The 15062-nt window shown below is 31.3% G+C and overlaps 1 protein-coding gene across 1 annotated transcript; it reads left to right on the top strand.

Annotated features, from left to right (window-relative positions):
- Window positions 1–8507: 8507 nt before the first annotated feature.
- On the top strand, window positions 8508–14194 carry LOC104238908 (cytochrome P450 714A1-like). Its single transcript, XM_009793412.2, has 5 exons — window positions 8508–8916; window positions 11881–12107; window positions 12213–12463; window positions 12582–12954; window positions 13321–14194. The coding sequence occupies exons 1-5, from the start codon at window positions 8559–8561 to the stop codon at window positions 13753–13755; spliced, it is 1644 nt and encodes a 547-aa protein (XP_009791714.1). The 5' UTR covers window positions 8508–8558; the 3' UTR covers window positions 13756–14194.
- The last annotated feature ends 868 nt before the right edge of the window (window positions 14195–15062 follow it).

Raw genomic sequence — 15062 nt, 5'->3', positions numbered from 1 at the left:
ACGACTTTTTTCACCACCTTTTAAGCTTGTTATAGAACGGTGTAGAAATGAAAGTAAAGGTTTTTTGTGTCTATGATAATTCTTGAAATAAGATTGAGAAATTAACAAATCTAATTCAATTTTATACACCCAAGAGTATGCCTAGTTAAGAGGGATCACAATAAAGTATATTTGTGAAGGCTTAACAAAAGTTGTGAAGGACTCTCATCAACTAACATTAATTTGAGGTAACTAACACTAATTAGGAGTAATTCATTAAATTAGTTAAATCTAAAGTAATAACAGAGTATGTTTTATACGATTTCACTATACATATACCAATATACGTAGAAATTTACCTAAGGGGATAATAAAAGAAATGCGAAACAACATCTTACGCTAATAAAGTAACCAACATCCAGCAATTGCCCAAAGCCCCAAAATATGTACGAGCGCCAGTGGTTTAAATTTCTGAAACGTGCTCTTTAGCTGGAAAAGAAATGACTTAATAATAGACGGTTAGAAACTAATTAACACATCTTGTCAACAATTATAAGGATAAAATGCTATAAAGCAAAAGGCCCCTATACCCAATATGGCTTGCGCACACGAAGTAGGTCTAGATGTATGTTTTTTGCGATACATCCATGCATTGTTGAAAGTGTATTTGATAGGCTAGTCCCTTCCTATTTTCACGTTCTTCTATTGTGTTCTTAGAAATAATTCAACACATTTGTTGTCTTCCGCTGGATCTTTCTTTTTAATAATTGTTCTTGCTATGTTTGATATGAAAATTTGTCGCATTGACATAAACATATTGCTCGAGTAGTAAGTACTCTCCATTTCCAACTCTAAGGTTGGGGGTTTCAAGTCAGCAAGGGAGTAAAGTGACAAACTTCTTGTTCTTGGAGGGATAATAAGAAAAAGTTGTCGCATTGCACTGTGTTTTGGGAGATAAACTACTACTAGTCCTTGTGTTTTTACTATATTTGCACAATTGGCCATGTAATAGTACTGTTTTTTTTAAAAAAAAAAAAAAAAAAAAGGGTAGAACATTTGTTCTTTACTAAGAAATTATCACCTCATTTATAGATGTTTAGTATTGAACTCTTATATGGAAATAATATATTTCTACAAGATTTCATTTAAACAACACAATTTATAAACAAAAGTAGAACAATATAATTTCTAAATGGAGAAACGCAGAGTGAAATGGCAAAAGGAGAGCTACAGCATGGAAGGCTTTGACCGGAAAAGTTACTTCTTTTATATTCTAGTTTCACTACTGACCTTGACGATGGTGTATGCCTAAAATTTATGTTGGTCTAATTACCTCTCTGAACTTTGTTTAATAATCTCGACCTCCCTAGATGTTGATGTGGCAAAAAGCGTGAATATATTCTCTTTTAAGTACACGTGTGAGAAAAGAAAATCGAAAATCGGCTTCCAAATGAAGTGTTTTTCAACAATTAATTGCTACTTGATCAAATACACAATGATTTAGTTGTTCCAACTATATTCTCTCCTCGTTTCTTCTTAATAGACGTTGCATGTATATTTTATCCAACTGTGTTTGTTTTCCATTTTAATACAATGGTTATTTTTTCAACTGTGTATTGTTTCTTCTTTTTTTTTTGACCAAATTTATAAAGTTTAGCTAAAACTACTTTTGACAAATAACAAAAGGTTTAGCCAATGTAATGGAGTTTAAATGGTATATTTTCTAGAGAAAGAAGAAAACTACTATGTTTTTTTTGTGTTCATGCAATGGTTATTTGTTTTAACTGTGTGTTTATTCTGAATATATATGTTGACGATTGTTGAATTTTATAAATAACGCTTCCTCCTTTTAATTAATGAACTTTACGCGACACAAATATAAAATATTCAACATTCGAGTTTTGAATACCAAATAGTTATATAAACAAAAGAAATCAAATAAATTGTATCTCCTATACAAAAAATCTCTCTCTTATTTTATGCGATTCGACATTTAACAGAAAACGTCGTTATCGACTCCAAAGAGTAAAAGATGAGAAAGAAATGAAAGGAAAAGAACATAAGAGGGAGCCTACAAGGCTAGGAATGGAAGGTGCTAAGGCATATGGCCCAAAACATAAAAATGGTCCATCATCTTTTAGTGCAAGTTCCTTGTACATTTCCTTGTTTTTGTTGCCACTTCTAACATAAATTCAGCATATGATCTACATGCATGCACTTGCTGCAGGACTCGTCAACATTGCAGATATTATTATTTCCTCTTTCAAAGGAAGGAACTTTAACAAACTCGTGGAGTAGATTAGGCATAAATTTCTTTAGTGGAAACATACATCAATACTCTAACCTGCCTGCTTCCCCTAAAAAGATACAGGTACCGGTCCAAAGTTAAGGAAAGAGATAGGAGATTCGAGCAGAGGCGGATCTAACATTTCTCGAAGATCAGTACACCACTAAAGAAAGGAGAAAAAAGAAGTATAAAGTAGGAATTGATTCTTGTTCATTTAGGTAAATAACTCAAGTATTCAATCAAGTGCACCAATCAGCCTTTTTGAAGTATGAGTATATCAGTAGATAACATTTGACCAACTTTAGAAAATATATACATAAAATACCTAGTTTGCCGGGGAGACCATAGGTTCATGTGTTCCATAGTCTAAACTATAAATCCGCTCCTAGATCTAACGTTGATCTAATACAAATTGTGGGAATTCAGCTGAATTTATTAATTTTTACTCGAATTATATGTATGTGCAACAAATTTAAAAATATAAATAATAAGATACCACACGCTTATTCTCAATTTATGAATTCTAAATCATGGATCCGCCTACGTCGAGGAGAGAAAAAAAAACGACAACCTTGGCGGTTGATGACCGGTCTCGATTTCCATTTCAAGGCCTTGGCGAGACCCAAATACTATTAAGTTAGATCTGTTCAATGATGGCATTAAACTGTCGGCATTCTCTTATCCCATTCCACCATCATTAATTAATTTTTAGCACAAAATTAAGTTCCAAATTTTTTGGTTCTTCTATCGACTTTAGTCTTAGAAGATTTGAGTGATATGCGTTTTAATTTAAATTACTAGAGTGTTTGTCAATTTAATGCGTTAGGCTCCTAAAAAGTATCAAACACATGTACTTACCGCATTTATACTGTTTTAATTCACGCAAGTCTTTATCAAGAGATGCCTACTGTATATTTAACAGCTTATTTCACTATCCGGGGTTCATTAGTTTAATTATTCTAGCGTAATTAGTGACATGGTGGGGAAGGAGAGTTCGTAGTTTTTATTAACTCTTCTCTCTATCTATCTCATTCTTTTCATATGTCACTTTAGCTTTACAATTTTGGTCTTAAATAGTTGTCATCTTAAAAATTTAAGAACATACTAATCTTTTCTTGAATTCTATCCTTACTACTTTACGAAAGTATACAATCATTAATTTATCATTTAAGGAAGAGACACGAATAATTAGTATACATCTTATGATTAATTATATGAAATGATTTTCTTGAAGGCCAATAAGTGTGTTAAAACCTTAAAATAAGTGCCAATATTAGAGGCATATGACGTGTGAAAGTCAGTTCATTAATTAGTTTAATCATGCGGGGGAAGGGGAATTCATAGTCTCTAATAAATCTCTCTCTCTCTCGGATCCTTTTTATCTTCACTTTAGATCAAACCTCTTGTTTTTATATATTATAATATTAGTACCCGCGCATAAATATTTAAGTTATTTGGATTGTATGTAAATAATCTTAAAATTTACACTTTCTCAGTAAATATAGATAATCATTGGATATTAACTACATGAAAAATTAACCATTTATTCTATTTTTCTTTTTTGATACCATTCTTGCAGGTGTCATTGGATCCTAAAAATAGTCAGGAAGCAAAATAATAATTCATATTTCTGGCAAAACAATCAAATGTTGAGACAATAAATGACTATTTGGATAAGATTTAACTCTTTTACTACTACTTGAACTCTTATTTGGTGTGTTGATATCTCTTAGAAAATATTTTTTTCTTAAAATTTCAGTTTCTAAAGCATTATTTTTCAATAATAATTATTTTTTATAATAATATAATTGAAAATATTATTCTTAATTCAAAACTCAATTTAGTTGGCTATCTAAAAATATAAAAAATTCTTTAGCTAGTGATTTTTTTTATTCCATTTTGATATTTGACATTAACCATGTTAAATATCCGAGTTATTTGAATTATATGTAAATAACCTTAACATTTAAATCTTCTAAACAATTATAGATAATCGTTAGATTAATTAAGAAACACTACATGAAAAAAGACTAACATTTTCTCAATTCTCGTAGTGATAATTTTATTTTGCATTATTCTCATAGGTGTCATTGGAACCTAAAAATAGCCACAAAGTGAAATAATAACTCATATTTATGGAAAAACACAAAGGTTGACACGATATAAACGATTCTTTGGTTACGACGTGACTCTTATACTACAACTTGAACTCTTATTTGGTATGATTTTTATCTTTCAAAAAATATTTCTATTTTGAAATTTCAATTTTCAAAACTTTACATATATTATAATAATGATTATTTTTATAATGATGCAAGTGAAAATATTATCCTTAATTTAAAATTTACTTTAATCGGCTATCTAAAAATTTAAATGATTCTTTGGCCGGATTTATTTCTGTATGACTCCACTTTAAGTTTATCGATATTTCTAGCCCCAAAATTTAAATTTTTAATACCCTATATATACAAAAAAAAAAATCTTCGAATTATTAAATGTTAAATTAGTTTATTATTGCATATATTGTCTTAAAATTATAAAGTAGTTTATTTTTCGACACCATACTTGGTTTAACCTCAATGCAAACTACTCAAATTACATTTCAATTCAAATTTGAATATCATATTAGTTTGTTAGTAATAGTAATTTTTTTAAAAAGACACATAATGCAAATTAAAAAAAATATTCAAAGATATCCTTATCTTATAATCTATGTATTTGAGTTGAAAGAAAATATTTGAAATCGATGAGATTAACTTTCAAATTTTTTATACTCAACAAAGATGAAACATAAGAAGAAATTTGTTGTCATCTTTTATTTCTCGTTTTTAGATCTTTCTAACATTTTTTTCAATATTTATTTTCTTTTATCTTATTTTTTATGTCATTATTTCTGTTGTTACAAAAAAATTAATTTATTTCACTATAAAAGGATAATTTTTAATAAAAATTGTCTATATATGAACTTTAATTATATTTTTAGTCTTTGGTTGAAATTATTTCATATTTTTCTTTTGGCTTTATCTAATTAGCCTAGATAGGTGCTCACCCGACTACTTAAATTAAAAAATTGAATGATGTATAATTTATATTTAATCCATATATAATATGTGTATAATCGTGTGTTGTTGTTATATCATCTATTTATATTATCTATAAAAAGTAAACAATAAATATGACCGGATATTATGTAAATATTCCATAAGATTTCAGTTTTTTGAGTTTATCCATGATATGACTTCTATTATAATAATTTTAAAACTCTCTACTAATGTTCACAATATCTTATCTTTTTATTATCTTTGAATTAAAAAAAGTAAAGAGATTTTTTGAAATAATTTGTTTACATTTAAAAAAAAATATTTCACGGCATACCAATTTTTTATTTATATATACTCTTTGTTACACTTAAAAATCGTTATAGAAACTATCAATTAGAAATCAATTTATCTCTTGCTGAGTTTGAAAAAAAAACCTTTCACATAATCTAATGATTAAAAACTAATATTCTTCAATGAATAAAATATTATACCATTGCAATGGCTTGACTACAGCTAAATGAAGGGGTTTCAGCTTATACCCCTTTAATTCCTTGAATGTGCTAAATTAAAATTAATGATAGCAATTATATAGCCAAAGTTTTGTTATTTGTTTGATGTCCATTTATGCAAATTGACTCTTCAAACAAATATTCTTCAAGAAGAAAAAAGAAACAATTTTTTTTTAATATTGATTGATTTTGTGATGTTTCTTTCTCCAGCATATATGTTTACTTTATTATATATGTAAGTAGACTTTTATTTGATTTTGTAAACTCTTTTTTGTTATTTAGATAAACATAGACATGTACCCTATATATTACATTTATTTTTAAGAAAATTTGTTTTATTCAAATCTAACTACAGTGTTTCAAAGAATTATACTTATAAAATTTTAAATGTGAAAGAATTTGTATAGTTATATGGAGTAATTTTTTTTGCTAGAAGTATTTAAATAATTATAAAAAATAACAAAAGTTCTTAACATGATTGCACATGATCATTAACGAATATATGATAACATGATAATAAATTTTATTTTTAATTTAAATTCTAATTTTAGAACTTTATTTATAAATTAAAAATTATCTTGTAATTCAAATTCCATATATATAAATTATATATATATATATATATATATATATATATATATATATTATTTTTATTTAACTAAAATAGTCAAATATATAATAAAGTTACCATATACTATTGACATTTATTAGCTTGCCACTTGGCTTAACCATAATGTCAATTATATATGGTAACTTTCTTGCTTTAATATATATAGATAGATTTATCACCTTAGAAAATTTAAAATTTCTCTCAATTCTACCCGTAGTTACTACCCAAAAAGGCATGTGATCATTAATTTCTCACTTAAGGTAATATAGGAATAAATATCACCTCTTATAACTAATGTATTTTGAAAGATTTTTTTTAATAGTGTGTCAAAACCTAAAAAGGTGCCAATATTAAGGCACATGAGGTGTCAAAGTTAGTCCATTAGGTCTAATCATTTATTCTCTCTAGTCCATTTTAATTGTCATGTTTCTCTTTTACACGTTCTTTAAGAAACTATTAATAGGAGGATTTTTTTACTATTATAACGTTATTTAACACTCTTCACTTTTAGGTTTTCTATGCTATGTAGTTAATATTTTATTTTCAAGAACATTTAATACTAAGGGCAAAAAAGAAAAAAAAATAATTAATTATATCTTAATTTTCTAAAACGATAACTATTTTAGACCAACTATATTTAACAAGCACGACAATAAATATGGACCGGAGGAAATACTATATATATGAATTAAGGGTGTCAAACGGGTCAGGTTGACCCGTTTCAGCCCGGGCCAGACTGGTTGAAACCCAGATCGGTACTTAGGGGCCGGGTGGGCTGGGTTAGGGGGTTGGTCCATTCACCTTAATACATCCGGTTAACCGGACCGGTCAAATTTCTGTCAACCAAAATTCCTGAAGACTCGGTTAACCGGCCCGGCCCAGACCGATTTAACAGCTAGATTTCTGATTTTTTTTAAATGTCATATGACCGTTGCCCAACGGGTTGATTGCAAGAATAGTCCTTTTTTGGGCAATATTTTTTCAAAAATAACTTTTAGTAATTATTAATTTAGCCATTTGAAAAACTATAAATATACCCCCCCCCCCTCTTCTTCATTTCTTCGCTCATTTCTCATTTTTCAAACTCAAATTTTCAATTCAAGTTAAATCATGCCTCGTACTTCTAGAGTGCGCTCATATGTTTGGGAATACTGTGAGGTGGTAGAAGAAAATGAAGAAGTTCACAAAGTAAAGTGCATGAACTGTGGTCTAGTCTTAAATCTTCGTCTAAAGTGGGTAGACACAGGCTGTTTAAGGAGGCATATGAAGAGTTGTCTTGAGCGTCCTCCAGAAATTCGTATTTAAGTTGATTTGAGACAATTTGTGTTATTTTAAAATTACTAGACGTACTTATGCTTAATGTTTTAGTTTGTTAGATTAATTTGAAGTATTGTTATGCAATAAAAATTTAGTTTTACTCTTTTTTCGTTAATTTAGTTGTTGTTAAATGTAAACTTTAATTTGTAAGTTTGAAAAAAAAAGAACTTGTAAATTATAAGTGCAATATTTTCCATCTTCATTATATTCTATTATCTTAAATTCTTAATGAAATATTCAAAATTTCAAATATAAAGATTTTAAAGCCTTTGCATCCTTTTATTCAAACAGTCTTTTTATAAGATTTTTTTTTGGTTTGATATTTTTACGTTGTATTAATATAAATTACGATAGTTATACAAAATACAAAAAAAAATATTAACCCGGCCCGGCCCTGCCCCGACACTTGGACCCATAACCCTTACGGTTCATTTTTTACCCGGATGGACCCATTAAACCCAGTATAGACTAACCCGTAACCGGCCCAGATTAAAAACCGGTCAGTTTTATTTTTTTCCACCCCGGCCCGGCCACCCGTTTAACACCCTTAATATGAATCGTGATAATTTAACTAATTAATTTTAAGGGAGCGTCACAGAATAAGGTGCTATATATGACACGCCCGTAGTGCCAATCCCTTTTTGTTACAGTGTAATTCATAATAATAACATATCAATAATAACAAAACCAAATAAGGTGACAAAAGGCTGTCAAAATCTCAACGTATTATATATATATATTCTCTCCCCAATACTGCAACCTGATTTATTATATAATGAGTGTGTATCCAAAGAAAGGCGCAAGAAAAGCCAAAAATGAAGGCTGCAGCTTTTGTACTACTCTCCCTTCTCCTCCTTCTTCTTCCTCTTCTAATTTCTCCTCCTTTTTTCAAGAGCTTTATTTCTTCATTGGTGTTAATTCTACTGGTTCTTGGTTTTGGAGGTTTTTATATATTTAATATTCTGTGGTTAAAGTCAGCTCAAAGACTTCGATGGAAACTTCAGAAACAAGGAATCAATGGACCTAAACCATCTTTTTTATATGGAAATGTTCCTGAAATGCAGAAGATTCAAGCTGCTTCTCTTAAAGCTCCAACCAACTATGGTGAATTTGTAGCACATGACTATACTTCTTCTCTCTTCCCCTACTTTGAACAATGGCGAAAACTCTACGGTAATTAAATCTTTTTTATTATACTCCATCTTTTTATTCTTAGGGAGCCTTAGATTACCGATAAAGTTGGCTTTGTGTAACCTATAGGTTACTGATTCGAGCCGTGAAAGCAGTTAATAATACTTGCATTAGAATATCTTTGCATTAGAATCCTATATGAAGATTCTTCTTTTTTTCTTATTCTTCTACTTTAGGGCTTGATTGATGGAAAGTTTTACGTCATTCCACGTGACTGATGCACCCAGAAAGAACAATGAAAAGATAACCGACCTTCCTGTCCAAAAAAAAAAAAGAAAAAAGAGAAAAAGAAAAGAAAAGGAAAGATAGCAATAATTAGCTTGAAAGAAAGGAAAAAATGGTTTGCTTCTGTACTTCAAAACTTCCAGGCTGTCACCAAAAATCATGTCTTTAATGGAAGGAAAGAGGATTCTAAATTTTGTCCATTTGTTCTGTTTTTATAAGAGAGTGCTTGCATAAAATCATAAGGGAAAAAAAGACAGAAATTCTTTCTTAAATAAACTTTAATTTGTTCCACTAAGATTTTGTATAAAATTATGTTAGCACTTGAGTAGGCTGTAGGCTTAGCCTTTCCATAGAGAAACTTTTAAGCAGTTGAGGGACCTTAATTCTCTTTTTTTTTTTTTTTTGCTAACAAAGATTAAACTTTTTTTTTATATCAAAAGGCAGTAGCACAAATAGCATAGTCATTATAGATATTTATGTATCTAACAAAAGTAGTTCCTAATTAGTTGCATGCTATATGTACTGTGAACTAAAAGATCTTAAAGCATTCAAAATTATGATCAGTAATCAGAGAGATGTGCTGGCATCTTTGCTACTGTTTGAATTATTGTCTCTTATTGGTAGTACTTGCAGTCCAGATACAAAAAGAAAAGAAAAAGAGTTAAATCCAAAGCTTTAGTTAGAATGATTTCATCATATGCACCAATTGGTGTCTTCTTGTTATCATTAAATGTTGCCCCTCTTGGCATTTTTCTATTCATCTCTAATTATTCAATACTTAATACAGTAACAAGGAAAATGGTTGTCATCACATGCTTTTGCAGCTTTCTTTCACAATTTAATTTGAAGGATTAATCTAAGTAGCCATCCACTAAGTAGCTTAAACTAAATATAGCCGACAAGTGTATAATATATGTATATATAATCTATATATAAGATGTGTAATAAACGTGTATAATTAGTAATTTAGTATATAGTCCATATATACTGGCTCTTAAAAATGAACAGTTAATTTGATAGACTATTTGTGTAAAGATCCCATTTAATTTTCTAGATGCGCATGGCACATTTGTGTTGATGACTATATAAGTCATTTTCATTTACTTTACCCCCCTGGGAAAATAATTAAGAGGGCATGGGTTAGACAACTGTATTCCTAAGAAGTTATAGTGATTGAATTAGAAATACTTCCAATTGCGGACTGCATTATTGTTATGCTACAATTTGCGAACCACAATGAGATGATAGTATTATTTAATACTGTGGACCTATAAATGATTGCCACCAATATTAAATATTTTAAACACATTTAAATATATATTTGTCGGGATTCGACGGGAGGAAAGAAAAAGGGACCATATTTTGTTAGAAATATAAAAACGTATAGGGTATCAAATATTTTATCCCGTCTTACTTTTTTCCTAAATTGTGTTTACATTCTTCTACATTTATCATTTCTATTTACGTATTAACAAAAAGTACTTCGGGCTCTTCCTTAATTCCAAAAATATTTTTTAAAAAATTTAAAATCTTATTTAAATGGTACTATTAAACTTTAACTCTAACTAGATCCACTGGTTGGAAGTCAATGCATGGATCCCAGTAATTCCTGAAGCTTGTACGTACTGAAGTTTTGACCAAACTGCGGTACATGTAATATCTTCAGTAAATATAAGTCAGATTTTGGCCATTGGCCACGTGATATCCTTAATCCACTGACAGATCTAGTCACTAGATCTCATGGAGTAATAAATTGTAGCTAAAGTAGGATAGAAATTAACATCAATCGAAGAGAATATGTTATATATTGTGTGCAATTTTATATTATCAAATCTAATTTAAATAAATATATCAAGTTATTACTCTTATTTTCAAATTAGCATACTGAATTTGTTATGAAGAGTTACATTTTGGTGTAAGTTAATTTTATCCATAAAAAACTCTAGTCGATGAGTAGGTTTAGTGAACTGCCTAATGTAAGGTCAAAATTTGAGGACCTTTCCTATTTTGGTGTTATAATATTGTTAAATCAGACTTCCTTTCAAAGGGACAATTGACTGGATGGGTGGGTCATAGTTAAAAGACACATGTAAGATTGAGTACAAACCTTCCTCATTTACAGGTTGTCCAATTGAGGTAAGAGTTAGAGATTTAGGGAACACATGGACAGTAACAGTGTAACAACATGTGCTTCTTCACTGTTACTACTTTTAGCATGTACTTGTATAATTACATTAAAGTTGTGACACGAAGGGTGGACTACCTCTCATATAGTTGTGTCGCTTTTGGCGAAAGTCATGTTCCTAAAAGAAAAATGACCCTCTTTGTTTTCTTTGCGGGTCAAAGAGAAGGAACATGATTCCTTAAGCGCATTCCACATGCGACTGGAAGAAGAAATTGAAGAGCTTTATAAGGTATAACACAAACTCATATCATATGGTACGCGCGCTCGATAACTGCACAGCCCGAGGGACAAATCCGTGAGGTCTACTACGCCATAGAGAACAATAGTTGCCTTGGGATTAGGTTATGACAAGAGCTCTTTTATGAATTTTAACCATTAGTGTTAGACAAGTTTCATTTCATATGTTAGTTAAAAATTCAAATCATTTATCAGAGGCTAATAACCCCAATGCCTACTTCAAATTGAAATAATCTGCATAACTGATTTTTGATCCTTATTTTATGTACTGAGTTTTTTGCTGGTGTGATTAACTGCAGGTCCTATATATACATATTCAACAGGAAACAAGCAACATTTGTACGTGAACCAACCGGAGCTAGTAAAAGAAATGAACCAAAGTAAAAGCCTGGATTTAGGGAAGCCTTCTTATGTCACCAAAAGACTTGCCCCTATGCTTGGTAATGGTATTTTGAGGTCTAATGGCCACATTTGGGCCATGCAGAGGAAAATTGTCGCGCCCGAATTCTTCATGGACAAGGTCAAGGTAATCGACGAAAAAAAGAAAATAAACAGAAACTTAATACTACCAATATAGAATAATTAATGGTTCGATGGGAAAAAATGAAACTTGAATACTATGAATTTACAGCGTATGGTGAGCCTGATGTTGCAATCAGCTGAGCTTTTGACAAGAAAATGGGATGAAAACATTGAAGCTGAAGAGGGTAAAATGGCGGAAATCAGCGTGGGAGAGGATCTGAGAAGTTTTTCAGCAGATGTGATCTCAAGAGCTTGCTTTGGAAGCTCTTATTTCAAAGGCAAAAAGATTTTCTCAAAGCTTCGAACCCTTCAGAAAATCATATCAACCCAAAGTGTTCTTTTTGGTTCTCCTGCATTAGGGTACATACATTCTCTCCTTCTCGTCCCTATTATCTGTCTTTTTCAGATTTTCGCATATCTTAAACGAGTTTGTGTTTTTCTAAAACGTCAAATATTTGGGATTTGGACTATGTTATAGGTTTCTACCAAGTAGGCAGCAAAAGGAGATTGACAACTTAGAGAAAGAGATAGAGTCATTGATATGGGAAGCAGTGAAAGAAAGAGAAAGGGAATGCTTAGAGACATCCTCAAATGAGAAGGACTTGTTGCATTCGATACTCGAGGGAGCTATCAACGATGATAGTGTAGGCGAGAATTCGTCCAGGAAATTCATAGTTGACAATTGCAAGAACATATACTTTGCAGGTCATGAGTCCACTGCTGTTGCTGCATCATGGTGTCTCATGCTTCTGGCTTTACATCCAGAATGGCAATCTCGTATACGTGATGAAATGGCTCAAATTTGCCCCGATGGCGTCCTAGATGCAGAGTCAGTCTCCAAAATGAAAATGGTACTCATCACATTTATCGTTCACTACTCAACCATAGCATTCTGAATTACTAATCTATATTGAACTGTTCTAAAAACTTAAGCTGTTAGAGAGATGACATTTTTAATTACTTTTATTTCTCAACAATCTAAATCTAACAACTAAACCTGATATGAAGGTGACAATGGTCATTCAAGAAGTGTTGCATCTGTATCATTCTAACTGCGTAAAGAGTTTTTACAATATCAATGTATTTTAGGTTGCTAGTCTCATTTGTTATAAATGGGCTGTTACATGTAGTTGTTTTTTAGGTGACTTGACAAGTGCACAGAAGTTATACTCTTCTAAAATTTTGATTTGCATCTAATACTGAAACTTGATATGAAGGTGACAATGGTTATTCAAGAAGTGATGCGTTTGTATCCGCCAGCAGCATTTGTGTCAAGGGAGGCATTGAAAGATACACAGATTGGTCATATTGTTGTGCCAAAAGGTGTATGCTTATGGACTTTGATCCCAACGCTGCATCGTGACCCTGAGATATGGGGACGAGACGCGAATGAATTCAAGCCGGATAGGTTTGAGAATGGAGTTTCGGGTGCTTGCAAATTGCCACAAGTTTATATCCCGTTTGGACTAGGTCCTCGGCTTTGCTTAGGCAAGAATTTCGCGATGGTGGAACTCAAGATTGTGATTTCACTCATCATTTCCAAGTTTCGTTTCTCTCTTTCTCCAAAATACAAACACTCGCCAGCTTATAGGATGATTGTAGAACCAGGCCAAGGAGTGCGCATTCTTGTTGAGAGATTGAAACAAGGCTGACATTGGCTTATATGCTTTAGCATCAGCACACTCTTCTCTTATTTTCCCCCTTCTTTTTCTTCCTTTGAAAGTGGAACACGAACCTATTTCCGCTATTCTGCGTTCTTATTAAGCATAGAAAAATCAAGGTTGATGATAAAATCAGCGAAGTTCCCATGGTATTTTACCTTTGCGTAGTCTCGAGTGGAAGGCTCCGCACCTGAACCTCATTAGACTCAGCTGAGGTGTAAGGTGTAAGTGAAGAAAATCAACATATTGATATTGTTTTAGCTCGGTGGAACAAATTAAAACCCTTTTCCTCAGGATCCTCAGTTAGTGTTAAAGTGTAAATGTCGATACATAAATGATTACATAGTTGTCTGTTACTTAGATGTGTAGACTATTTTCCTTGTTCACTAACATAAAAAATGGTCTCTGGATGGGCTAGTGATTTTGGATAGAGCATTGTCTTCTAATGACTGTATCCTTTCTTTAGAAAAAGTTGAGAAATAATAGTTCATCGAATAAACTGTTTCCTATGTCACCACTTGTAAATAACTTTAGTTGGTCTTTTTGGTTTTAATTAGTTACCTAAAGATCCTTTCTACTTTTTAAAATAGAGATATTCTTGCCAAGAAGCAAGACATTGTTGGACATAAGAAAAAGTGGAGAAGCTGGAAGCTAAAACCTTTTGAATCTATGCAAATTTTCACAGTAGATAAGAAAAGGGAAAATACATAAAGAGATACTTAAAGTTGGCTCATTTGTATATCTCACACTCCAACTTACTGAATTATCAAGTAGACACTTCAACTTGGCACATGTGTGTCTCGTAGAGAGTGTGAATTACAATCGCATATGACATGGAAAAGTGATAAATAAAAAAAGGACACGTGTAATTTTTATAAAAAAGAAAAAGAAAAAGACATTTAATTTAAAAAGAAAAATAAAAATGTTAGAAAATCCTCTTTACCATCTCCTTCACCACCCACCCTCTTTCTTCTTCTCCATAAAGTTCTACCAAATTTCCATAAGACACACCTGTGCCAAGTTGAAGTGTTACTTGATCATTGAGTAAGTTGGAGTGTGAGATAGACATCTGAGGCCACTAAAAGACCTTATACCATTAAGAGTATCCAACTTCTTAGAAGTAGATCATTTTTCTTTTTTACTTTTCATGTGAGATTTTATTCACAATTCCCCCCTTAAACTAAGTTCCACATAATCCATCATCATTTATGGGCGAATTTGGAGATATGCATTTTTGAAACTACGAGTAAAGGTAGCAAACCGGCTCGTACACGGGCAAAGTCACTAAGCCAGACCCT

The sequence above is a fragment of the Nicotiana sylvestris genome, chromosome 3 (assembly GCF_000393655.2).
Source record: "Nicotiana sylvestris chromosome 3, ASM39365v2, whole genome shotgun sequence".
Taxonomy (NCBI): domain Eukaryota; kingdom Viridiplantae; phylum Streptophyta; class Magnoliopsida; order Solanales; family Solanaceae; genus Nicotiana; species Nicotiana sylvestris.
This window is presented reverse-complemented; position numbering and strand designations above follow the sequence as displayed.

What these genes read in the sequence shown, in the direction of transcription:
- LOC104238908 (XM_009793412.2), top strand. Translation starts at nt 8,559, where the DNA reads ATGAAGGCTGCAGCTTTTGTACTACTCTCCCTTCTCCTCCTTCTTCTT. An exon ending in TCTTCATGGACAAGGTCAAG is followed by an intron (nt 12,108 to 12,212) that starts GTAATCGACGAA and finishes ATGAATTTACAG; the next exon opens with CGTATGGTGAGCCTGATGTT. An exon ending in CAGTCTCCAAAATGAAAATG is followed by an intron (nt 12,955 to 13,320) that starts GTACTCATCACA and finishes CTTGATATGAAG; the next exon opens with GTGACAATGGTTATTCAAGA.